The sequence below is a fragment of the Scyliorhinus canicula genome, chromosome 22, assembly GCF_902713615.1.
Source record: "Scyliorhinus canicula chromosome 22, sScyCan1.1, whole genome shotgun sequence".
NCBI lineage: Eukaryota > Metazoa > Chordata > Chondrichthyes > Carcharhiniformes > Scyliorhinidae > Scyliorhinus > Scyliorhinus canicula.
In genome coordinates, this window is record NC_052167.1 from 28,853,306 (window position 1) to 28,880,039 (window position 26,734).

Below are 26,734 nucleotides of genomic sequence, written 5' to 3' on the forward strand. Positions count from 1 at the left end.
CTCACTCTCAGAGAATTCAGGAGGGTTTGTGATTTATAAATTAATGGAATGAAAATCGCTTATTGTCACGAGTAGGCTTCAATGAAGTTACTGTGAAAAGCCCCTAGTTGCCACATTCCGGTGCCTGTTCGGGGAGGCTGGTACGGGAATCGAACCGTGCTGCTGGCCTGCTTGGTCTGCTTTCAAAGCCAGCGATTTAGCCCTGAGCTAAACCAGCCCCAGTCATCTGTCTGTGGGCCGGGATTCTCCCGTACCCGGCGGGGCGGAGGGTCCTGACGGGACGGAGTGGCGGGAACCACCCTAGCGTTGGGCAGCCCCATAGGTGTGGAATCCTCCGCACCATCAGGAGCTAGGCCGGCGCCGGAGTGGTTTGTGCCCCGCTGGCTGGCGTGGAAGGCCTTTGGTGCCGTGCCAGCCGGGCTGAAGGGCCACCGCCAGCCAGCGCGAGTCTGCGCATGCGCAGGAGCGTCTCCCTCTAAACCCCTCACATCCTCTCCCTCCAACCTCACCTCAGACCCTCACCCTCTAATCCCCTCACATCCTCTCCCTCTAATCCCCTCACACCCTCTCCCTCTAATCCCCTCACACCCTCTCCCTCTAATCCCTTCACAGTCTCTCCCTCCAAACCCCTCACACCCTCTCCCTCCAACCTCACCTCACCCTCACCCTCTAAACCCTCACACCCTCTCCCTCTAATCCCCTCACACCCTCTCCCTCCAACCTCACCTCACATCCTCACCCTCCAACCTCACCTCACACCCTCACCCTCTAAACCCACACACCCACTCCCTCTAATCCCCTCACATCCTCTCCCTCCAAACCCCTCACACCCTCTCCCTCTAAACCCCTCACACCCTGTCCCTCCAAACCCCTCACATCCTCGCCCTCCAAACCCCTCACACCCTCTCCCTCTAAACCCCTCACACCCTCTCCCTCCAACCTCACCTCACACCCTCTCCCTCTAATCCCCTCACCCTCTCCCTCTAATCCCCTCACACCCTCTCCCTCTAATCCCTTCACAGTCTCTCCCTCCAATCCCCTCACTCCCTCTCCCTCTAATCCCCTCACGCCCTCTCCCTCCAATCCCCTCACTCCCTCTCCCTCTAATCCCCTCACTCCCTCTAATCCCCTCACACCCTCTCCCTCCAATACCCTCACTCCCTCTCTCTCTAACCTCCTCACTCCCTCTCCCTCTAACCCCCTCACTCCCTCTAATCCCCTCACACCCTCTCCCTCTAATGCCCTCACTCCCTCTCCCTCTAATCCCCTCACTCCGTCTCCCTCCAATCCCCTCACTCCCTCTCCCTCTAATCCCCTCACTCCCTCTAATCCCCTCACACCCTCTCCCTCCAATCCCCTCACTCCCTCTCTCTCTAACCTCCTCACTCCCTCTCCCTCTAACCCCCTCACTCCCTCTAATCCCCTCACACCCTCTCCCTCTAATGCCCTCACTCCCTCTCCCTCTAATCCCCTCACTCCGTCTCCCTCTAATCCCCTCACACCCTCTCCCTCTAATGCCCTCACTCCCTCTCCCTCTAATCCCCTCACTCCGTCTCCCTCTAATCCCCTCACTCCGTCTCCCTCTAATCCCCTCACTCCGTCTCCCTCTAATCCCCTCCCTCTCCCTCTAATCCCCTCACTCCGTCTCCCTCTAATCCCCTCTCTTTCCCAATCCCTTTACTCTCACGACCCGGCATCTCTGACCTTTGTCGATCGGCACACCCTCCAACTCCCTCCTCCGCCCCCTTGGTGATTATCCAGCTTTCTCTCAGATCCTTGTTGCTCAAAGCTGTTGTTATTTTTGTTTTCCAGCCTGTGGCGAAAGTTTGCAGGACTCTGTTGGGAATTTCTCAACCCCGGGATTTCCAAATGGGTATCCGACCTTCACGCACTGTATTTGGAGAATATCTGTGACCCCGGGAGAGAAGGTGAGCCCATCCCAGGGGCCCGTGTCTGTTGGGATGGAAGGTTCCGGGCTCCGGCGTGTCGTGTGGACCAGGTTTTGTCGCATATGGGGGTTGGACCAACGTCAAGTCACAGGGACCGACTGACGACAGACCGGCTGTTGTGAAAATTGGGGGAATATCTGACATCAGGCAGTCTGGCAATCTGGGGGAATATCTGACATCAGGCAGTAGCTAATCTGGGGGAATATCTGACATCAGGCAGTAGCTAATCTGGGGGAATATCTGACATCAGGCAGTAGCTAATCTGGGGGAATATCTGACATCAGGCAGTAGCTAATCTGGGGGAATATCTGACATCAGGCAGTAGCTAATCTGGGGGAATATCTGACATCAGGCAGTAGCTAATCTGGAGGAATATCTGACATCAGGCAGTAGCTAATCTGGGGGAATATCTGACATCAGGCAGTAGCTAATCTGGAGGAATATCTGACATCAGGCAGTAGCTAATGTGGGGGAATATCTGACATCAGGCAGTAGCTAATCTGGGGGAATATCTGACATCAGGCAGTAGCTAATCTGGGGGAATATCTGACATCAGGCAGTAGCTAATCTGGGGGAATATCTGACATCAGGCAGTAGCTAATCTGGAGGAATATCTGACATCAGGCAGTAGCTAATCTGGAGGAATATCTGACATCAGGCAGTAGCTAATCTGGAGGAATATCTGACATCAGGCAGTAGCTAATCTGGGGGAATATCTGACATCAGGCAGTAGCTAATGTGGGGGAATATCTGACATCAGGCAGTAGCTAATGTGGGGGAATATCTGACATCAGGCAGTAGCTAATCTGGAGGAATATCTGACATCAGGCAGTAGCTAATCTGGAGGAATATCTGACATCAGGCAGTAGCTAATCTGGGGAAATATCTGACATCAGGCAGTAGCTAATCTGGGGAAATATCTGACATCAGGCAGTAGCTAATGTGGGGGAATATCTGACATCAGGCAGTAGCTAATCTGGGGAAATATCTGACATCAGGCAGTAGCTAATGTGGGGGAATATCTGACATCAGGCAGTAGCTAATCTGGAGGAATATCTGACATCAGGCAGTAGCTAATCTGGGGGAATATCTGACATCAGGCAGTAGCTAATCTGGGGGAATATCTGACATCAGGCAGTAGCTAATCTGGGGGAATATCTGACATCAGGCAGTAGCTAATCTGGAGGGCGATCATTTTGGATCTTAGTGAGCCCATTCCAACATTTCACAACACACGCTTCCCGATTGAGACTAAGGTTCATTTCGCTCCAGCTGAGCATTCATTCCAGATGTTAGTCAGTTCCTTGTGCGGAAAAACTTTCCTCAATGCATCTTTCAATTTTTCGAACCCTGCTCTGTTCCTGTAATTCAGTTAAAAAATAATATTGTGGTTTATTTATTCAAGTCAGGTCACTATCACTCTTGTCAATTTCTTCCTCAGAAAGTCACTCTGGAGGATAATAATAATAATCATTATTAGTGTCACAGGTAGGCTGACATTAACACTGCAATGAAGTTACTGTGAAAATCCCCCAGTTGCCACACTCCGGCGCCTGTTCGGGTCACAGAGGGAGAATTCAGAATGCCCAATTCACCTAACAGCACGTCTTTCGGGACTTGTGGGAGGAAACCGGAGCACCCGGAGGAAACCCACGCAGACACGGGGAGAATGGGGATAGGGTGGAGATGTGGGCTTGGGTAGGGTGCTCTTTCCAAGAGCCGGTGCAGACTCGATGGGCCGAATGGCCACATTCTGCATTGTAAATTCTATGATTCTCCTTTCAATAATCCGGTACTACTCCAGTGGAGAGTGGAGAGCAAAGATCATCGCCAACGGCGCAGCAATCTCCTCCCTCGCTTCCCATAGTAACCTTGGGTATATCCCATCAGGCCCAGGGAACTTATCTATCTGATGCTTTTCAAAATTTCCAGCACATCCTCCTTCTTAATATCAACCTGTTCGAATCTATTAACCTGGTTCACACTGTTCTCATGGGCAACAAGGTCCCTCTCTCCAATGATTACTGAAGCAAAGTATTCATTTAGGGCCTCCCCCATCTCCTCAGACTCTAGGCACAAGTTCCCTCCACTATCTCTGATCGGCCCTACTCTCACTCTGATCATCCTCTTATTTCTCACATAAGTAGAACGCCTTGGGGTTTTCCCTAATCCTCCCCGCCAGGGCTTTTTCATGCCCCCTTCTAGCTCTCCTCAGTCCATTTTTGAGTTCCTTCTTGGCTACCCTGTAACCCTCTAGAGCCGAGTCAGATCCTTGCTTCCTCAACCTTACGTAAGCTTCCTTCATCCTCTTGACTAGAAGCTCCACTTCTCTTGTCATCCAAGGCTCCTTCACCTTACCATTCCTTCCTCATCTCAGTGGGACAAAACTATTCAGCACTCGCAGCAAGTGCTCCTTAAACAATCCCCACATTACCGGTTACAGCTATCCTCTACACTGTCCCACCTTTGTGTCATCTGCAAATTTGCATGGGGGGACATGTAGGCCAGACCAGATAAGGGGGCAGATTTCCTTCCCTAAAGGGCATTAGGGAACCAAGTGGGTTTGAAGTCGACTTTTAATTCCCGATGAGTTTTTACGCTTCACCATCTGGGCTGTGGTTGGATCTGATCCCGGATCTGCAGGGGATCACCCTGGATCTCTGGATTACTAATCCTGTGACAATACCACTACGCCACTGCCACGTCCCTTCAAGAAGCTCATGGCTGTGGGTTCACTCTGCATGAGACGCCTTATCTGCATGTTTGCCAAAACCTACAACCCTCAGCATGTCTCTGGTTTGAATTCTGATAACAGGTCACCCTCAGCATTGTGGGTATGGTTTGAATATGGGCCATTTGGCAGCATGGGCCCCCGTTTATAGTCATTGGAGGAGGGGGCCATGTGAGGAGGGGGCCAGGTTGTGAATGAAGTGTGTTTGGGACATGATGAAGACCAGGATGGCGAGGGGGTTTTGGTCATAAGACTGTAACTGAGTCCAAGTCAGTGATGTTTATTCTCTCCCTTGTGGGGGCTGGGCTGTTGGCTGAGTAATTGGGAAGTCAATGTACAAGGTATTGTAGCTCAAATATGTCGGCAGTGATTGGCTGGTGGCCATTATGATATGGGAGGACCTTAGAATCTCAGAAAATACAATGCAGAATAAAACCCTTCGGCCCATCGAGTCTGCACCAACGCAGGAAAAACACCTGTTCTGCCCATCTAGCCCCATTCACCAGCACCTGGCCCATAGCCTTGAATGTTATGACGTGCCAAGTGCTCATCCAGGTACTTTTTAAAGGATGTGAGGCAACCCGCCTCTCCCACCCTCCCAGGCAGCGTGTTCCAGACCGTCACCACCCTCTGGGGAAAAATACTTTTCCTCAAATCCCCTCCTCAACCTCCCACCCCTCACCTTGAACGTGTGTCTCCTCGAAAGTGACCCTTCAACTAAGGGGAACAGCTGTTCCCTACCCACCCTGCCCATGTCCCTCATAATCTTGTCCACCTCGATCAGGCCGCCCCTCAGACTTCTCTGCTCCAGTGAAAACAACCCAAGCCTATCCAACCTCTCTCCATAACTGAAATGTTTCATCCCAGGTAACATCCTGGTGAATCTCCTCTGCACCCCCTCCAGTACAATCACATCCTTCCTATAATGTGGTGACCAGAATTGCACCCAGTGCTCCAGCTGTGGCCTCACCAAAGTTCTATACAACTCCAACATGGCCTCCCTGCTTTTGTAATCTACAAAAAGGCAAAATTGATAAAGGCAAGTGTCCCATATGCCTTTTCCCCCACCCTATTAACCTGCCCCTCTGCCTTCAGAGATCTATGGACAAACATGCCAAAGCCCCTTTGTTCCTCGGGACTTCCCTCTGTGGAGCCATCTATTTTGAACGAGAGTCTTTCTGACGGTGATCCTCTCCTGCACAGAGTCAGCCCAGAGTCAGCCCTGGATACATGGCCGTGACTCCCACTGGTGTGTCCTCATGTTCACCTGTTTCAGAATCTTTGAATGACCCTCCGAGAGTGGAACTCTGCCCATGGTGTACTGTCATTGATTTGTCTACCCATCACTGCGCAATGTTGGTGCAGTGTGCAGCACATTGCTGGGGCACGTTGCAGAGCTCCACCTGAGCGACCGGGGCACCTGAAGCACATCTTCAAAATGTCAGTGGCCTGATCGATGGTATTCCTGGTAACGATACGGCTGCTTTTACGTTTGACCTCTGCTTTCATTTCCGGTTTCCTGAAGGTGTTGCGGAGGAGGGGGGGGGGGGGGGGGGGGTGACAAAGATGTCCACACGTCGAGTTGGGGCCTATATGGTACCTTGGGTACAATCAGTAGCCCCCTGCCCCTGAGGGAAGTTTGCTATTTGGCCCTAAGTATGTTAATGCGTTAATGAGCAATCAAAGTAGGAGTTACAGCTTTGTGCTTGGGATAAACCACTGTAACATCTAATATGTGTATTGTGGTAATGGCCACCTTATTATGTGTAAGGTGGTAAACCACTGCCGATGGCTCCGCCTCCCTCGAGCCGGTATAAAGGTGGCTAATCTCCGCCTGTGATCCAGTTGGGGATCTGAGGCCAGGAGGCTTTTCTGTTTAGCTTATTAAAGCCTCAGTTACGTTCCCCACTCATCCTGTGTTATTGATGGCATATCAGTGTTAACGGCTGGGATATACTGACAGGTCTCCCGAAGATCCTTGGAAAGATCCCGAGGAAAAGAGATTGTGAGGGATGGTTAAACACAGCCACTGGCGAGTCAGGGGGGGGGTGGAGGAATTGCCGGGACAAGAGAGTGTCTCTCACTATCTCATGGCTTAGCCTCCGTCACCTTCAACGCTGATTCCCGGCATATTGAGGTGGGGGTGTCAGGAGGGGCGAAAATAACTGCCCTGTGAGAACAGGAACACCACCTTTGCAGTCCCTGGGATGGATTCTCCACTCCAGAAACGGAGAATCCGTTTTGGCGGCAAAATCGGGAGCGGTTCTGGTATCTGGATTCTCCGCCCGCTGACAAGCGCGCCGATTATCCATTGCCTGAGGCTCGCCCTGCGATGCTCCGTCCCCGTCCGGCCGCGTCCCCGACGGCGTGGGACTCTCGCGGTCTCAGCTGTCCGAGATCCTGGGCATGGCGGCTGCGGACTCAGTCCAGGGCCGCCACAGTCGGGGGAGACCCACTCCGCGGGCAAGGGGGGCTTCATCCGAGGCTGGGGGCAATGTGGTCCGGGTGGGGGGGGGTGCGAGCGGTCGGAGTGGGGCAATACTTTGGCGCTCCGTGGCTCAGTCCGACATGGAGCACGGCGCGGCCGATACACGTCTCCGCTGTGCACATGCTCAGCCTCGGAGCCGGAAGTGCTGAGGGCCGGGTCGGCAGCTAGAACTGCCAAGCTATAGGCTGCCTCCCTGACCATTGGGTTAAGGGAAAGACAGTCGGAATTAGTTTGATGCTGTTTCTGGGGCAGTGCGTAACAGCTTTAAGGGGTTTCAACCCCTCCAAAGGAGCCCCCTGACTACCCAAAGACCTGGGATCCCCCGCCGGGTCGGAGAATCGCGGGGGGCCGGCGTCAATCCCGCCGTGTCCCGAAGTCTCCGGCACCAGAGATTCGGCGGGGGCGGGAATCGCGCCGCGCCTGTCGGTGGGCCCCCCCCCCTCGGCGATTCTCCGGCCCGCGATGGGCCGAAGTCCCGCCGCTGTCATGCCGATCCCGCTGGCGGGAATCAAACCACCTCCCTTACCGCCGGGACCAGGCGGCGCGGGCGGGCTCCGGGGTCCTGGGGGGGAGGGGCGCGGGGTGATATGGCCCCGGGGGGTGCCTCCACGGTGGCCTGGCCCGCGATGTGATCGGTGTGATCGGCGGGCGGGCCTGTGCCGTGGGGGCACTCTTTTTCTTCCGTCTTCACCATAGTTTTCACCATGGCGGAGGCGGAAGTGACCCCCTCCCCTGCACATGCACGGGGATGACGTCAGCAGCCGCTGACACTCCGGCGCATGCGCGGACTTCCTCCGGCCGGCGAAGTCCCTTCGGCCCCGGCTGGCGTGGCGCCAAAAGCCTTTCCCGTTGGCCAGCAGGGCGCCAACCACTCCGGCGCGGGCCTAGCCCCTCAACATGAGGGCTTGACCCCTAAAGGTGCGGAGACCTCCGCATCTTAGGGACAGCCCGACACCGGAGTGGTTCACACCACTCCGACACGCCGGGACCCCCCGCCCCGCCGGTTAGGGGAGAATCCCGGCCCTGCTCCTGGCAGCTCTACTTTCCACTAGTTGGGTTCCTCACTTCCAGACTATCAAAATCCGATTGGAGCAGAGGCAGCTTCGCGGGTGAACAGTGTATGTGTGAAACACCCTCATGTCCACCCCTGGAAGCTCGGCAGTTCGGGGCACGACTTTCTGCTATTTTCACCAAATCTGGGTGAGTGAGACAAGGCTCCTCACATTCAGCTCCCCACTGCCCGCAGTCCGAGTCACTCACCACCCTGACTGGGAAATATATCGGCCGTTCCTTCACTGTCACTGGGGCAAAATCCCTCCCTAACAGCACAGTGGGTGTACCTACACCTCAAGGACGGCAGCGGGTCAAGAAAGCAGCTCCTCAACACCTGCTGTAGAGTAATTAGGGATGGGCACAAATGCTGGCCTAACGAGCCACACATCCCAGGAAACTAATTGTTCAACGTGCTCAGTATCGCATTGCGGGTATTCACTAAATCAAAGGAGCCACTTCAGTCCCACTTGAACTTTGCACATGTTGAATCCTACAGTGCAGGAGGAGGCCATTCGGCCCATTGAGTTTGCACCGACCCTCTGAAAGAGCGCCCTACCTGAGCCCACTCTCCTGTCCTATCCCCATAACGTCAGGACACAAAATGGACAATTTATCTTGGCCAATCCACCTAGCCTGCACATCATTAGCCTGGTGGGAGGAAACCGGAGCACCCGGAGGAAACCCACGCACACACGGGGAGAACGTGCAGACTCCGCACAGGCGGTGACCCAGCGGGGAATCGAACCTGGATCCCTGGCGCTGTGGGATACCAGAGCAAACCACTGTGCCACCCTGCCTATTGGCTATAAAGGAACAGGAATGGCACAGTAAGATCACAGGAGAATAATGAAACAAAGGTTTGAAATCAAGTCCCATTAAAAGATATGAGGACGTGTAGCGAAAAGCTCGGTCAGTTATACATTTTTAAGAGGTGGCGATATTTGAACAAATTTGCTGTGTGTTTTGCAGATCATTTTAAACTTCACAATCATGGACCTGTACAAGAGCAGTCTGTGCTGGTATGATTACATTGAGGTACGGAATGGCTACTGGAGGAACGCACCACTCCTGGGTATGATATCTCTCACCTGTGCTGTGTTCTGTGTTATGACCTTGATATTGATGTACACAGAACATCGATTTGTTGAACTAGAAAGATGATTTATTAACAAACACGAGTTAAGATAACTAACAAACTATAATACAGACGGTAGCTACTAAATGAATTCAGTGAATTCGACTGGAGCTGCGATTAGCCTTTTGTACGGCTTTACTACCAACTGCTGGGTGTCTCAATTCACCTGGTGTATCTCTATCACCACCTGCTGGTTGGAGGTCATACTGCTAACTATATACATTCATATTTATTTAGGCAGCACGGTAGCATGGTGGTTAGCACTGAGGCTTCACAGCGCCAGGGTCCCAGGTTCGATTCCCGGCTGGGTCACTGTCTGTCCGGAGTTTGCACGTTCTCCCCGTGTCTGCGGGGGTTTCCTCCGGGTGCTCCGGTTTCCTCCCACAGTCGAAACACGTGCAGGTTAGGTGGATTGGGCATGATAAATTGCCCTTAGTGACCAAAAAAAGGTTAGGAGGGGTTATTGGGGATAGGGTGGAAGTGAGGGCTTAAGTGGGTCGGTGCAGACTCGATCGGCCGAATGACCTCCTTGTGCACTGTATGTTCTATGATCTCTGTGCACAGGCACGTCACCACAATCTGTGCAGTTAGAGACTCTTCCCTTGGGCAATGTGGGTTTCTCCGGTTAAAGCTGACATTTCTCTATTTTTCCCGCAATGGTTCAGCCGTCACTATGGTGGAGTTAGTAGCACAGCAGTCTCTGAATCACAAGTTCCAGGTTAAGGCCCCACTCCAGTTCATCAGCCAAAAATCAAGGCCCACATTCTGGTGCGGTTCTGAGGGAGTGCCGCACTGTCAGAGGGTCAGTACTGAGGGAGTGCCGCACAGTCAGAGGGTCAGTACTGAGGGAGTGCTGCACTGTCAGAGGGTCAGTACTGAGGGAGTGCTGCACTGTCAGAGGGTCAGTACTGAGGGAGTGCTGCACTGTCAGAGGGTCAGTACTGAGGGAGTGCCGCATTGTCAGAGGGTCAGTACTGAGGGAGTGCTGCACTGTCAGAGGGTCAGTACTGAGGGAGTGCCGCACTGTCAGAGGGTCAGTACTGAGGGAGTGCCGCACTGTCAGAGGGTCAGTACTGAGGGAGTGCTGCACTGTCAGAGGGTCAGTACTGAGGGAGCGCCGCACTGTCAGAGGGTCAGTACTGAGGGAGTGCTGCACTGTCAGGGGGTCAGTACTGAGGGAGTGCCGCACTGTCAGAGGGTCAGTACTGAGGGAGTGCCGCACTGTCAGAGGGTCAGTACTGAGGGAGTGCTGCACTGTCAGAGGGTCAGTACTGAGGGAGCGCCGCACTGTCAGAGGGTCAGTACTGAGGGAGTGCCGCACTGTCAGAGGGTCAGTACTGAGGGAGTGCTGCATGTCAGAGGGTCAGTACTGAGGGAGTGCCGCACTGTCAGAGGGTCAGTACTGAGGGAGTGCTGCACTGTCAGAGGGTCAGTACTGAGGGAGCGCTGCACTGTCAGAGGATCAGTACTGAGGGAGTTTTGCACTGTCAGAGGGCCAGTACTGAGGGAGTGCCGCACTGTGGGAGGGTCACTACTGAGGGAGTGCCGCATTGTCAGATGGTCAGTACTGAGGGTGTGCCGCACTGTCAGAGGGTCAGTACTGAGGGAGTGCCGCACTGTCAGAGGGTCAGTACTGAGGGAGTGCCGCACTGTCAGAGGGTCAGTACTGAGGGAGTGCTGCACTGTCAGAGGGTCAGTACTGAGGGAGTGCCGCACTGTCAGGGGGTCAGTACTGAGGGAGTGCTGCACTGTCAGAGGGTCAGTACTGAGGGAGTGCCGCACTGTCAGAGGGTCAGTACTGAGGGAGTGTTGCACTGTCAGAGGGTCAGTACTGAGGGAGTGCTGCACTGTCAGAGGGTCAGTACTGAGGGAGTGCTGCACTGTCAGAGGCAGTACTGAGGGAGCGCCGCACTGTCAGACGGTCAGTACTGAGGGAGTGCCGCACTGTCAGAGGGTCAGTACTGAGGGAGTGCCGCACTGTCATAGGGTCAGTACTGAGGGAGTGCCGCACTGTCAGAGGGTCAGTACTCAGGGAGTGCTGCACTGTCAGAGAGTCAGTACTGAGGGAGTGCAGCACTGTCAGAGGGTCAGTACTGAGGGAGTGCTGCACTGTCAGAGGGACAGTACTATGGGATTGCTGAACTGTCATAGGGTCAGTACTGAGGGAGTGCTGCACTGTCAGAGGGTCAGTACTGAGGGAGTGCTGCACTGTCAGAGGGTCAGTACTGAGGGAGTGCTGCACTGTCAGAGGCAGTACTGATGGAGCGCCGCACTGTCAGAGGGTCAGTACTGAGGGAGTGCCGCACTGTCAGAGGGTCAGTACTGAGGGAGTGCCGCACTGTCATAGGGTCAGTACTGAGGGAGTGCCGCACTGTCAGAGGGTCAGTACTGAGGGAGTGCTGCACTGTCAGAGAGTCAGTACTGAGGGAGTGCCGCACTGTCAGAGGGTCAGTACTGAGGGAGTGCTGCACTGTCAGAGGGACAGAACTATGGGAGTGCCGCACTGTCAGAGGGTCAGTACTGAGGGAGTGCTGCACTGTCAGAGGGTCAGTATTGAGGGAGTGCTGCACTGTCAGAGGGTCAGTACTGAGGGAGTGCTGCACTGTCAGAGGGTCAGTACTGAGGGAGTGCTGCACTGTCAGAGGGTCAGTACTGAGGGAGTGCTGCACTGTCAGAGGGTCAGTACTGAGGGAGTGCTGCACTGTCAGAGGGCCAGTACTGAGGGAGTGCCGCACTGTCAGAGGGTCAGTGCTGAGGGAGTGCCACACTGTCAGAGGGTCAGTACTGAGGGAGTGCCGCACTGTCAGAGGGTCAGTACTGAGAGAGTGCCGCACTGTCAGAGAGTCAGTACTGAGGGAATGCTGCACTGTCAGAGGGTCAGTACTGAGGGAGTGCTGCACTGTCAGAGAGTCAGTACTGAGGGAGTGCTGCACTGTCAGAGGGTCAGTACTGAGGGAGTGCTGCACTGTCAGAGGGTCAGTATTGAGAGAGTGCTGCACTGTCAGAGGGTCAGTACTGAGGGAGTGCTGCACTGTCAGAGTGTCAGTACTGAGGGAGCGCTGCACTGTCAGAGGGTCAGTACTGAGGGAGTGCTGCACTGTCAGAGGGTCAGTACTGAGGGAGTGCCGCACTGTGGGAGGGTCAGTACTGAGGGAGTGCCGCACTGTCAGATGGTCAGTACTGAGGGAGTGCCGCACTGTCAGAGGGTCAGTACTGAGGGTGTGCCGCACTGTCAGAGGGTCAGTACTGAGGGAGTGCCGCACTGTCAGAGGGTCAGTACTGAGGGAGTGCTGCACTGTCAGAGCGTCAGTACTGAGGGAGTGCCGCACAGTCAGAGGGTCAGTACTGAGCGAATGCTGCACTGTCAGAGGGTCAGTACTGAGGGAGTGCTGCACTGTCAGAGGGTCAGTCCTGAGGGAGTGCCGCACTGTCAGAAGGTCAGTACTGAGGGAGTGCTGCACTGTCAGAGGGTCAGTATTGAGGGAGTGCTGCACTGTCAGAGGGTCAGTACTGAGGGAGTGCCGCACAGTCAGAGGGTCAGTACTGAGGGAGTGCTGCACTATCAGAGTGTCAGTACTGAGGGAGTGCCGCACTGTCAGAGGGTCAGTACTGAGGAAGTGCCGCACTGTCAGAGGGTCAGTACTGAGGGAGTGCCGCACTGTCAGAGGGTCAGTACTGAGGGAGTGCCGCACTGTCATAGGGTCAGTACTGAGGGAGTGCCGCACTGTCAGAGGGCCAGTACTGAGGGAGTGCTGCACTGTCAGAGGGACAGTACTATGGGATTGCTGCACTGTCAGAGGGTCAGTACTGAGGGAGTGCTGCACTGTCAGAGGGTCAGTACTGAGGGAGTGCTGCACTGTCAGAGGGTCAGTACTGAGGGAGTGCTGCACTGTCAGAGGGTCAGTACTGAGGGAGCGCCGCACTGTCAGAGGGTCAGTACTGAGGGAGTGCCGCACTGTCAGAGGGTCAGTACTGAGGGAGTGCTGCACTGTCAGAGGGTCAGTACTGAGGGAGTGCCGCACTGTCAGAGGGTCAGTACTGAGGGAGTGCTGCACTGTCAGAGGGTCAGTACTGAGGGAGTGCCGCACTGTCAGAGGGTCAGTACTGAGGGAGTGCCGCACTGTCAGAGAGTCAGTACTGAGGGAGTGCTGCACTGTCAGAGGGTCAGTACTGAGGGAGAGCTGCACTGTCAGAGGGTCAGCACTGAGGGAGTGCTGCACTGTCAGAGAGTCAGTACTGAGGGAGTGCTGCACTGTCAGAGGGTCAGTACTGAGGGAGTGCTGCACTGTCAGAGAGTCAGTACTGAGGGAATGCTGCACTGTCAGAGGGTCAGTACTGAGGGAGTGCTGCACTGTCAGAGGGTCAGTACTGAGGGAGTGCTGCACTGTCAGAGTGTCAGTACTGAGGGAGCGCTGCACTGTCAGAGGAGCAGTACTGAGGGAGTGCTGCACTGTCAGAGGGTCAGTACTGAGGGAGTGCCGCACTGTGGGAGGGTCAGTACTGAGGGAGTGCCGCATTGTCAGATGGTCAGTACTGAGGGAGTTCTGCACTGTCAGAGGGTCAGTACTGAGGGTGTGCCGCACTGTCAGAGGGTCAGTACTGGGGGAGTGCCGCACTGTCAGAGGGTCAGTACTGAGGGAGTGCCGCACAGTCAGAGGGTCAGTACTGAGGGAGTGCTGCACTGTCAGAGGGTCAGTACTGAGGGAGTGCTGCACTGTCAGAGGGTCAGTACTGAGGGAGCGCTGCACTGTCAGAGGGTCAGTACTGAGGGAGTGCTGCACTGTCAGAGGGTCAGTACTGAGGGAGTGCCGCACTGTGGGAGGGTCACTACTGAGGGAGTGCCGCATTGTCAGGTGGTCAGTACTGAGGGAGTGCTGCACTGTCAGAGGGTCAGTACTGAGGGTGTGCCGCACTGTCAGAGGGTCAGTACTGAGGGAGTGCCGCACTGTCAGATGGTCAGTACTGAGGGAGTGCCGCACTGTCAGAGGGTCAGTACTGAGGGAGTGCTGCACTGTCAGAGGGTCAGTACTGAGGGAGTGCCGCACTGTCAGAGGGTCAGTACTGAGGGAGTGCTGCACTGTCAGAGGGTCAGTACTGAGGGAGTGTTGCACTGTCAGAGGGTCAGTACTGAGGGAGTGTTGCACTGTAAGAGGGTCAGTACTGAGGGAGTGCTGCACTGTCAGAGGGTCAGTACTGAGGGAGTGCTGCACTGTCAGAGGGTCAGTACTGAGGGAGCGCCGCACTGTCAGAGGGTCAGTACTGAGGGAGTGCCGCACTGTCAGAGGGTCAGTACTGAGGGAGTGCCGCACTGTCATAGGGTCAGTACTGAGGGAGTGCCGCACTGTCAGAGGGTCAGTACTGAGGGAGTGCTGCACTGTCAGAGGGTCAGTACTGAGGGAGTGCCGCACTGTCAGAGAGTCAGTACTGAGGGTGTGCTGCACTGTCAGAGGGTCAATACTGAGGGTGTGCCGCACTGTCAGAGGGTCAGTACTGAGGGAGTGCTGCACTGTCAGAGGGTCAGTACTATGGGATTGCTGCACTGTCAGAGGGTCAGTCCTGAGGGAGTGCCGCACTGTCAGAAGGTCAGTACTGAGGGAGTGCTGCACTGTCAGAGGGTCAGTATTGAGGGAGTGCTGCACTGTCAGAGGGTCAGTACTGAGGGAGTGCCGCACAGTCAGAGGGTCAGTACTGAGGGAGTGCTGCACTATCAGAGTGTCAGTACTGAGGGAGTGCCGCACTGTCAGAGGGTCAGTACTGAGGGAGTGCCGCACTGTCAGAGGGTCAGTACTGAGGGAGTGCCGCACTGTCAGAGGGTCAGTACTGAGGGAGTGCCGCACTGTCAGAGGGTCAGTACTGAGGGAGTGCCGCACTGTCAGAGGGCCAGTACTGAGGGAGTGCTGCACTGTCAGAGGGACAGTACTATGGGATTGCTGCACTGTCAGAGGGTCAGTACTGAGGGAGTGCTGCACTGTCAGAGGGTCAGTACTGAGGGAGTGCTGCACTGTCAGAGGGTCAGTACTGAGGGAGTGCTGCACTGTCAGAGGGTCAGTACTGAGGGAGTGCCGCACTGTCAGAGGGTCAGTACTGAGGGAGTGCTGCACTGTCAGAGGGTCAGTACTGAGGGAGTGCCGCACTGTCAGAGGGTCAGTACTGAGGGAGTGCCGCACTGTCAGAGAGTCAGTACTGAGGGAGTGCTGCACTGTCAGAGGGTCAGTACTGAGGGAGAGCTGCACTGTCAGAGGGTCAGCACTGAGGGAATGCTGCACTGTCAGAGAGTCAGTACTGAGGGAGTGCTGCACTGTCAGAGGGTCAGTACTGAGGGAGTGCTGCACTGTCAGAGAGTCAGTACTGAGGGAATGCTGCACTGTCAGAGGGTCAGTACTGAGGGAGTGCTGCACTGTCAGAGGGTCAGTATTGAGGGAGTGCTGCACTGTCAGGGTCAGTACTGAGGGAGTGCTGCACTGTCAGAGTGTCAGTACTGAGGGAGCGCTGCACTGTCAGAGGAGCAGTACTGAGGGAGTCCTGCACTGTCAGAGGGTCAGTACTGAGGGAGTGCCGCACTGTGGGAGGGTCAGTACTGAGGGAGTGCCGTATTGTCAGATGGTCAGTACTGAGGGAGTTCTGCACTGTCAGAGGGTCAGTACTGAGGGTGTGCCGCACTGTCAGAGGGTCAGTACTGAGGGAGTGCCGCACTGTCAGAGGGTCAGTACTGAGCGAGTGCTGCACTGTCAGAGGGTCAGTACTGAGGGAGTGCCGCACAGTCAGAGGGTCAGTACTGAGGGAGTGCTGCACTGTCAGAGGGTCAGTACTGAGGGAGTGCTGCACTGTCAGAGGGTCAGTACTGAGGGAGCGCTGCACTGTCAGAGGGTCAGTACTGAGGGAGTGCTGCACTGTCAGAGGGTCAGTACTGAGGGAGTGCCGCACTGTGGGAAAGTCACTACTGAGGGAGTGCCGCATTGTCAGGTGGTCAGTACTGAGGGAGTGCTGCACTGTCAGAGGGTCAGTACTGAGGGTGTGCCGCACTGTCAGAGGGTCAGTACTGAGGGAGTGCCGCACTGTCAGAGGGTCAGTACTGAGGGAGTGCCGCACTGTCAGAGGGTCAGTACTGAGGGAGTGCTGCACTGTCAGAGGGTCAGTACTGAGGGAGTGCCGCACTGTCAGAGGGTCAGTACTGAGGGTGTGCTGCACTGTCAGAGGGTCAGTACTGAGGGAGTGTTGCACTGTCAGAGGGTCAGTACTGAGGGAGTGTTGCACTGTAAGAGGGTCAGTACTGAGGGAGTGCTGCACTGTCAGAGGGTCAGTACTGAGGGAGTGCTGCACTGTCAGAGGGTCAGTACTGAGGGAGCGCCGCACTGTCAGAGGGTCAGTACTGAGGGAGTGCCGCACTGTCATAGGGTCAGTACTGAGGGAGTGCCGCACTGTCAGAGGGTCAGTACTGAGGGAGTGCTGCACTGTCAGAGGGTCAGTACTGAGGGAGTGCCGCACTGTCAGAGAGTCAGTACTGAGGGTGTGCTGCACTGTCAGAGGGTCAGTACTGAGGGAGTGCCGCACTGTCAGAGGGTCAGTACTGAGGGAGTGCTGCACTGTCAGAGGGACAGTACTATGGGATTGCTGCACTGTCAGAGGGTCAGTACTGAGGGAGTGCTGCACTGTAAGAGGGTCAGTACTGAGGGAGTGCTGCACTGTCAGAGGGTCAGTACTGAGGGAGTGCTGCACTGTCAGAGGGTCAGTACTGAGGGAGCGCCGCACTGTCAGAGGGTCAGTACTGAGGGAGTGCCGCACTGTCAGAGGGTCAGTACTGAGGGAGTGCCGCACTGTCAGAGGGTCAGTACTGAGGGAGTGCCGCACTGTCAGAGAGTCAGTACTGAGGGAGTGCTGCACTGTCAGAGGGTCAGTACTGAGGGAGAGCTGCACTGTCAGAGGGTCAGCACTGAGGGAGTGCTGCACTGTCAGAGAGTCAGTACTGAGGGAGTGCTGCACTGTCAGAGGGTCAGTACTGAGGGAGTGCTGCACTGTCAGAGAGTCAGTACTGAGGGAGTGCTGCACTGTCAGAGGGTCAGTACTGAGGGAGTGCTGCACTGTCAGAGGGTCAGTATTGAGGGAGTGCTGCACTGTCAGAGGGTCAGTACTGAGGGAGTGCTGCACTGTCAGAGTGTCAGTACTGAGGGAGCGCTGCACTGTCAGAGGGTCAGTACTGAGGGAGTGCTGCACTGTCAGAGGGTCAGTACTGAGGGAGTGCCGCACTGTGGGAGGGTCAGTACTGAGGGAGTGCCGCATTGTCAGATGGTCAGTACTGAGCGAGTGCTGCACTGTCAGAGGGTCAGTACTGAGGGTGTGCCGCACTGTCAGAGGGTCAGTACTGAGGGAGTGCCGCACTGTCAGAGGGTCAGTACTGAGGGAGTGCTGCACTGTCAGAGGGTCAGTACTGAGGGAGTGCCGCACTGTCAGAGGGTCAGTACTGAGGGAGTGCCGCACTGTCAGAGGGTCAGTACTGAGGGAGTGCTGCACTGTCAGAGGGTCAGTACTGAGGGAGTGCCGCACTGTCAGAGGGTCAGTACTGAGGGAGTGCTGCTCTGTCAGAGGGTCAGTACTGAGGGAGTGCCGCACTGTCAGAGGGTCAGTACTGAGGGAGTGCCGCACTGTCAGAGAGTCAGTACTGAGGGAGTGCTGCACTGTCAGAGGGTCAGTACTGAGGGAGAGCTGCACTGTCAGAGGGTCAGTACTGAGGGAGTGCTGCACTATCAGAGTGTCAGTACTGAGGGAGTGCCGCACTGTCAGAGGGTCAGTACTGAGGGAGTGCCGCACTGTCAGAGGGTCAGTACTGAGGGAGTGCCGCACTGTCAGAGGGTCAGTACTGAGGGAGTGCCGCACTGTCAGAGGGTCAGTACTGAGGGAGTGCTGCACTGTCAGAGGGTCAGTACTGAGGGAGCGCTGCACTATCAGAGGGTCAGTACTGAGGGAGTGCTGCACTGTCAGAGGGTCAGTACTGAGGGAGTGCCGCACTGTGGGAGGGTCACTACTGAGGGAGTTCCGCATTGTCAGATGGTCAGTACTGAGGGAGTGCTGCACTGTCTGAGGGTCAGTACTGAGGGTGTGCCGCACTGTCAGAGGGTCAGTACTGAGGGTGTGCCGCACTGTCAGAGGGTCAGTACTGAGGGAGTGCCGCACTGTCAGAGGGTCAGTACTGAGGGAGTGCTGCACTGTCAGAGGGTCAGTACTGAGGGAGTGCTGCACTGTCAGAGAGTCAGTACTGAGGGAGTGCTGCACTGTCAGAGGGTCAGTACTGAGGGAGTGCTGCACTGTCAGAGGGTCAGTACTGAGGGAGCGCTGCACTGTCAGAGGGTCAGTACTGAGGGAGTGCTGCACTGTCAGAGGGTCAGTACTGAGGGAGTGCCGCACTGTGGGAGGGTCACTACTGAGGGAGTGCCGCATTGTCAGGTGGTCAGTACTGAGGGAGTGCTGCACTGTCAGAGGGTCAGTACTGAGGGTGTGCCGCACTGTCAGAGGGTCAGTACTGAGGGAGTGCCGCACTGTCAGAGGGTCAGTACTGAGGGAGTGCCGCACTGTCAGAGGGTCAGTACTGAGGGAGTGCTGCACTGTCAGAGGGTCAGTACTGAGGGAGTGCCGCACTGTCAGAGGGTCAGTACTGAGGGAGTGCTGCACTGTCAGAGGGTCAGTACTGAGGGAGTGTTGCACTGTCAGAGGGTCAGTACTGAGGGAGTGTTGCACTGTAAGAGGGTCAGTACTGAGGGAGTGCTGCACTGTCAGAGGGTCAGTACTGAGGGAGTGCTGCACTGTCAGAGGGTCAGTACTGAGGGAGCGCCGCACTGTCAGAGGGTCAGTACTGAGGGAGTGCCGCACTGTCATAGGGTCAGTACTGAGGGAGTGCCGCACTGTCAGAGGGTCAGTACTGAGGGAGTGCTGCACTGTCAGAGGGTCAGTACTGAGGGAGTGCCGCACTGTCAGAGAGTCAGTACTGAGGGTGTGCTGCACTGTCAGAGGGTCAGTACTGAGGGAGTGCCGCACTGTCAGAGGGACAGTACTGAGGGAGTGCTGCACTGTCAGAGGGACAGTACTATGGGATTGCTGCACTGTCAGAGGGTCAGTACTGAGGGAGTGCTGCACTGTCAGAGGGTCAGTACTGAGGGAGTGCTGCACTGTCAGAGGGTCAGTACTGAGGGAGTGCTGCACTGTCAGAGGGTCAGTACTGAGGGAGCGCCGCACTGTCAGAGGGTCAGTACTGAGGGAGTGCCGCACTGTCAGAGGGTCAGTACTGAGGGAGTGCCGCACTGTCAGAGGGTCAGTACTGAGGGAGTGCCGCACTGTCAGAGAGTCAGTACTGAGGGAGTGCTGCACTGTCAGAGGGTCAGCACTGAGGGAGTACTGCACTGTCAGAGAGTCAGTACTGAGGGAGTGCTGCACTGTCAGAGGGTCAGTACTGAGGGAGTCCTGCACTGTCAGAGAGTCAGTACTGAGGGAGTGCTGCACTGTCAGAGGGTCAGTACTGAGGGAGTGCTGCACTGTCAGAGGGTCAGTATTGAGGGAGAGCTGCACTGTCAGAGGGTCAGCACTGAGGGAGTGCTGCACTGTCAGAGAGTCAGTACTGAGGGAGTGCTGCACTGTCAGAGGGTCAGTACTGAGGGAGTGCTGCACTGTCAGAGAGTCAGTACTGAGGGAGTGCTGCACTGTCAGAGGGTCAGTACTGAGGGAGTGCTGCACTGTCAGAGGGTCAGTATTGAGGGAGTGCTGCACTGTCAGAGGGTCAGTACTGAGGGAGTGCTGCACTGTCAGAGTGTCAGTACTGAGGGAGCGCTGCACTGTCAGAGGGTCAGTACTGAGGGAGTGCTGCACTGTCAGAGGGTCAGTACTGAGGGAGTGCCGCACTGTGGGAGGGTCAGTACTGAGGGAGTGCCGCATTGTCAGATGGTCAGTACTGAGCGAGTGCTGCACTGTCAGAGGGTCAGTACTGAGGGTGTGCCGCACTGTCAGAGGGTCAGTACTGAGGGAGTGCCGCACAGTCAGAGGGTCAGTACTGAGGGAGTGCTGCGCTGTCAGAGGGTCAGTACTGAGGGAGTGCCGCACTGTGGGAGGGTCACTACTGAGGGAGTGCCGCATTGTCAGATGGTCAGTACTGAGGGAGTGCTGCACTGTCAGAGGGTCAGTACTGAGGGTGTGCCGCACTGTCAGAGGGTCAGTACTGAGGGAGTGCCGCACTGTCAGAGGGTCAGTACTGAGGGAGTGCTGCACTGTCAGAGGGTCAGTACTGAGGGAGTGCCTCACTGTCAGAGGGTCAGTTCTGAGGGAGTGCTGCACTGTCATAGGGTCAGTACTGAGGGAGTGTTGAACTGTCAGATGGTCAGTACTGAGGGAGTGCTGCACTGTCAGAGGGTCAGTACTGAGGGAGTGCCGCACTGTCAGAGGGTCAGTACTGAGGGAGTGCTGCACTGTCAGAGGGACAGTACTATGGGATTGCTGCACTGTCAGAGGGTCAGTACTGAGGGAGTGCTGCACTGTCAGAGGGTCAGTACTGAGGGAGTGCTGCACTGTCAGAGGGTCAGTACTGAGGGAGTGCTGCACTGTCAGAGGGTCAGTACTGAGGGAGCGCCGCACTGTCAGAGGGTCAGTACTGAGGGAGTGCCGCACTGTCAGAGGGTCAGTACTGAGGGAGTGCCGCACTGTCAGAGGGTCAGTACTGAGGGAGTGCCGCACTGTCAGAGAGTCTGTACTGAGGGAGTGCTGCACTGTCAGAGGGTCAGTACTGAGGGAGAGCTGCACTGTCAGAGGGTCAGCACTGAAGGAGTACTGCACTGTCAGAGAGTCAGTACTGAGGGAGTGCTGCACTGTCAGAGGGTCAGTACTGAGGGAGTCCTGCACTGTCAGAGAGTCAGTACTGAGGGAGTGCTGCACTGTCAGAGGGTCAGTACTGAGGGAGTGCTGCACTGTCAGAGGGTCAGTATTGAGGGAGTGCTGCACTGTCAGAGGGTCAGTACTGAGGGAGTGCTGCACTGTCAGAGTTTCAGTACTGAGGGAGCGCTGCACTGTCAGAGGGTCAGTACTGAAGGAGTGCTGCACTGTCAGAGGGTCAGTACTGAGGGAGTGCCGCACTGTGGGAGGGTCAGTACTGAGGGAGTGCCGCATTGTCAGATGGTCAGTACTGAGGGAGTGCCGCACTGTCAGAGGGTCAGTACTGAAGGAGTGCCGCACTGTCAGAAGGTCAGTACTGAGGGAGTGCCGCACTGTCAGAGGGTCAGTACTGAGGGAGTGCCGCACTGTCAGAGGGTCAGTACTGAGGGAGTGCTGCACTGTCAGAGGGTCAGTACTGAGGGAGCGCTGCACTGTCAGAGCGTCAGTACTGAGGGAGTGCTGCACTGTCAGAGGGTCAGTACTGAGGGAGCGCCGCACTGCCAGAGGGTCAGTACTGAGGGAGTGCCGCACTGTCAGAGGGTCAGTACTGAGGGAGTGCCGCACTGTCATAGGGTCAGTACTGAGGGAGTGCCGCACTGTCAGAGGGTCAGTACTGAGGGAGTGCTGCACTGACAGAGGGTCAGTACTGAGGGAGTGCTTGCACTGTCAGAGAGTCAGTACTGAGGGATTGCTGCACTGTCAGAGGGTCAGTACTGAGGGAGTGCTGCACTGTCAGAGGGTCAGTACTGAGGGAGTGCTGCACTGTCAGAGGGTCAGTACTGAGGGAGTGCTGCATTGTCAGAGGGTCAGTACTGAGGGAGCGCCGCACTGTCAGAGAGTCAGTACTGAGGGAGTGCTGCACTGTCAGTGGGTCAGTACTGAGGGAGTGCTGCACTGTCAGAGAGTCAGTACTGAGGGAGTGCTGCACTGTCAGAGGGTCAGTACTGAGGGAGTGCTGCACTGTCAGAGGGTCAGTATTGAGGGAGTGCTGCACTGTCAGAGGGTCAGTACTGAGGGAGTGCTGCACTGTCAGAGGGTCAGTACTGAGGGAGTGCCGCACTGTCAGAGGGTCAGTACTGAGGGAGTGCTGCACTGTCAGAGTGTCAGTACTGAGGGAGCGCTGCACTGTCAGAGGGTCAGTACTGAGGGAGTGCTGCACTGTCAGAGGGTCAGTACTGAGGGAGTGCCGCACTGTCAGAGGGTCAGTACTGAGGGAGTGCCGCACTGTCAGAGGGTCAGTACTGAGGGAGTGCCGCACTGTCAGAGGGTCAGTACTGAGGGAGTGCTGCGCTGTCAGAGGGTCAGTACTGAGGGAGTGCCGCACTGTCAGAGGGTCAGTACTGAGGGAGTGCCGCACTGTCAGAGGGTCAGTACTGAGGGAGTGCCGCACTGTCAGAGAGTCTGTACTGAGGGAGTGCTGCACTGTCAGAGGGTCAGTACTGAGGGAGAGCTGCACTGTCAGAGGGTCAGCACTGAGGGAGTACTGCACTGTCAGAGAGTCAGTACTGAGGGAGTGCTGCACTGTCAGAGGGTCAGTACTGAGGGAGTCCTGCACTGTCAGAGAGTCAGTACTGAGGGAGTGCTGCACTGTCAGAGGGTCAGTACTGAGGGAGTGCCGCACTGTCAGAGGGTCAGTACTGAGGGAGTGCCGCACTGTCAGAGGGTCAGTACTGAGGGAGTGCCGCACTGTCAGAGGGTCAGTACTGAGGGAGTGCTGCGCTGTCAGAGGGTCAGTACTGAGGGAGTGCCGCACTGTCAGAGGGTCAGTACTGAGGGAGTGCCGCACTGTCAGAGGGTCAGTACTGAGGGAGTGCTGCACTGTCAGAGGGTCAGTACTGAGGGAGTGCCGCACTGTCAGAGGGTCAGTACTGAGGGAGTGCTGCACTGTCAGAGGGTCAGTACTGAGGGAGTGTTGCACTGTCAGAGGGTCAGTACTGAGGGAGTGTTGCACTGTAAGAGGGTCAGTACTGAGGGAGTGCTGCACTGTCAGAGGGTCAGTACTGAGGGAGTGCTGCACTGTCAGAGGGTCAGTACTGAGGGAGCGCCGCACTGTCAGAGGGTCAGTACTGAGGGAGTGCCGCACTGTCATAGGGTCAGTACTGAGGGAGTGCCGCACTGTCAGAGGGTCAGTACTGAGGGAGTGCTGCACTGTCAGAGGGTCAGTACTGAGGGAGTGCCGCACTGTCAGAGAGTCAGTACTGAGGGTGTGCTGCACTGTCAGAGGGTCAGTACTGAGGGAGTGCCGCACTGTCAGAGGGACAGTACTGAGGGAGTGCTGCACTGTCAGAGGGACAGTACTATGGGATTGCTGCACTGTCAGAGGGTCAGTACTGAGGGAGTGCTGCACTGTCAGAGGGTCAGTACTGAGGGAGTGCTGCACTGTCAGAGGGTCAGTACTGAGGGAGTGCTGCACTGTCAGAGGGTCAGTACTGAGGGAGCGCCGCACTGTCAGAGGGTCAGTACTGAGGGAGTGCCGCACTGTCAGAGGGTCAGTACTGAGGGAGTGCCGCACTGTCAGAGGGTCAGTACTGAGGGAGTGCCGCACTGTCAGAGAGTCAGTACTGAGGGAGTGCTGCACTGTCAGAGGGTCAGCACTGAGGGAGTACTGCACTGTCAGAGAGTCAGTACTGAGGGAGTGCTGCACTGTCAGAGGGTCAGTACTGAGGGAGTCCTGCACTGTCAGAGGGTCAGTATTGAGGGAGAGCTGCACTGTCAGAGGGTCAGCACTGAGGGAGTGCTGCACTGTCAGAGAGTCAGTACTGAGGGAGTGCTGCACTGTCAGAGGGTCAGTACTGAGGGAGTGCTGCACTGTCAGAGAGTCAGTACTGAGGGAGTGCTGCACTGTCAGAGGGTCAGTACTGAGGGAGTGCTGCACTGTCAGAGGGTCAGTATTGAGGGAGTGCTGCACTGTCAGAGGGTCAGTACTGAGGGAGTGCTGCACTGTCAGAGTGTCAGTACTGAGGGAGCGCTGCACTGTCAGAGGGTCAGTACTGAGGGAGTGCTGCACTGTCAGAGGGTCAGTACTGAGGGAGTGCCGCACTGTGGGAGGGTCAGTACTGAGGGAGTGCCGCATTGTCAGATGGTCAGTACTGAGCGAGTGCTGCACTGTCAGAGGGTCAGTACTGAGGGTGTGCCGCACTGTCAGAGGGTCAGTACTGAGGGAGTGCCGCACAGTCAGAGGGTCAGTACTGAGGGAGTGCCGCACAGTCAGAGAGTCAGTACTGAGGGAGTGCTGCACTGTCAGAGGGTCAGTACTGAGGGAGTGCTGCACTGTCAGAGGGTCAGTACTGAGGGAGTGCTGCACTGTCAGAGGGTCAGTCCTGAGGGAGTGCCGCACTGTCAGAAGGTCAGTACTGAGGGAGTGCTGCACTGTCAGAGGGTCAGTATTGAGGGAGTGCTACACTGTCAGAGGGTCAGTACTGAGGGAGTGCTGCACTGTCAGAGGGTCAGTACTGAGGGAGTGCCGCACAGTCAGAGGGTCAGTACTGAGGGAGTGCTGCACTATCAGAGTGTCAGTACTGAGGGAGTGCCGCACTGTCAGAGGGTCAGTACTGAGGGAGTGCCGCACTGTCAGAGGGTCAGTACTGAGGGAGTGCCGCACTGTCAGAGGGTCAGTACTGAGGGAGTGCCGCACTGTCTGAGGGTCAGTACTGAGGGAGTGCTGCACTGTCAGAGGGTCAGTACTGAGGGAGCGCTGCACTATCAGAGGGTCAGTACTGAGGGAGTGCTGCACTGTCAGAGGGTCAGTACTGAGGGAGTGCCGCACTGTGGGAGGGTCACTACTGAGGGAGTGCCGCATTGTCAGATGGTCAGTACTGAGGGAGTGCTGCACTGTCTGAGGGTCAGTACTGAGGGTGTGCCGCACTGTCAGAGGGTCAGTACTGAGGGAGTGCCGCACTGTCAGAGGGTCAGAACTGAGGGAGTGCCGCACTGTCAGAGGGTCAGTACTGAGGGAGAGCTGCACTGTCAGAGGGTCAGCACTGAGGGAGTGCTGCACTGTCAGAGAGTCAGTACTGAGGGAGTGCTGCACTGTCAGAGGGTCAGTACTGAGGGAGTGCTGCACTGTCAGAGAGTCAGTACTGAGGGAGTGCTGCACTGTCAGAGGGTCAGTACTGAGGGAGTGCTGCACTGTCAGAGGGTCAGTACTGAGGGAGTGCCGCACTGTGGGAGGGTCAGTACTGAGGGAGTGCCGCATTGTCAGATGGTCAGTACTGAGGGAGTGCTGCACTGTCACAGGGTCAGTACTGAGGGTGTGCCGCACTGTCAGAGGGTCAGTACTGAGGGAGTGCCGCACTGTCAGAGGGTCAGTACTGAGGGAGTGCTGCACTGTCAGAGGGTCAGTACTGAGGGAGTGCCGCACAGTCAGAGGGTCAGTACTGAGGGAGTGCGGCACTGTCAGAGGGTCAGTCCTGAGGGAGTGCCGCACTGTCAGAAGGTCAGTACTGAGGGAGTGCTGCACTGTCAGAGGGTCAGTATTGAGGGAGTGCTGCACTGTCAGAGGGTCAGTACTGAGGGAGTGCCGCACAGTCAGAGGGTCAGTACTGAGGGAGTGCTGCACTATCAGAGTGTCAGTACTGAGGGAGTGCCGCACTGTCAGAGGGTCAGTACTGAGGGAGTGCCTCACTGTCAGAGGGTCAGTACTGAGTGAGTGCCGCACTGTCAGAGGGTCAGTACTGAGGGAGTGCCGCACTGTCAGAGGGTCAGTACTGAGGGAGTGCTGCACTGTCAGAGGGTCAGTACTGAGGGAGCGCTGCACTGTCAGTTGGTCAGTACTGAGGGAGTGCTGCACTGTCAGAGGGTCAGTACTGAGGGAGTGCCGCACTGTGGGAGGGTCACTACTGAGGGAGTGCCGCATTGTCAGATGGTCAGTACTGAGGGAGTGCTGCACTGTCAGAGGGTCAGTACTGAGGGTGTGCCGCACTGTCAGAGGGTCAGTACTGAGGGAGTGCCGCACTGTCAGAGGGTCAGTACTGAGGGAGTGCTGCACTGTCAGAGGGTCAGTACTGAGGGAGTGCCTCACTGTCAGAGGGTCAGTACTGAGGGAGTGCTGCACTGTCATAGGGTCAGTACTGAGGGAGTGTTGCACTGTCAGATGGTCAGTACTGAGGGAGTGCTGCACTGTCAGAGGGTCAGTACTGAGGGAGTGCCGCACTGTCAGAGGGTCAGTACTGAGGGAGTGCTGCACTGTCAGAGGGACAGTACTATGGGATTGCTGCACTGTCAGAGGGTCAGTACTGAGGGAGTGCTGCACTGTCAGAGGGTCAGTACTGAGGGAGTGCTGCACTGTCAGAGGGTCAGTACTGAGGGAGTGCTGCACTGTCAGAGGGTCAGTACTGAGGGAGCGCCGCACTGTCAGAGGGTCAGTACTGAGGGAGTGCCGCACTGTCAGAGGGTCAGTACTGAGGGAGTGCCGCACTGTCAGAGGGTCAGTACTGAGGGAGTGCCGCACTGTCAGAGAGTCTGTACTGAGGGAG

General features: G+C 56.3%; 1 protein-coding gene across 1 annotated transcript in view; it reads left to right on the top strand.

Annotated features, from left to right (window-relative positions):
- Positions 1-26,734, top strand: part of LOC119956245 (tolloid-like protein 2) — a 191,057-nt gene that overhangs the window by 60,211 nt on the left and 104,112 nt on the right. The window contains exons 7-8 of the mRNA XM_038783279.1: positions 1,813-1,928; positions 9,191-9,293. Of these exons, the coding sequence (XP_038639207.1) occupies positions 1,813-1,928; positions 9,191-9,293 (219 nt within the window). The remainder of the gene's footprint in view (positions 1-1,812; positions 1,929-9,190; positions 9,294-26,734) is intronic.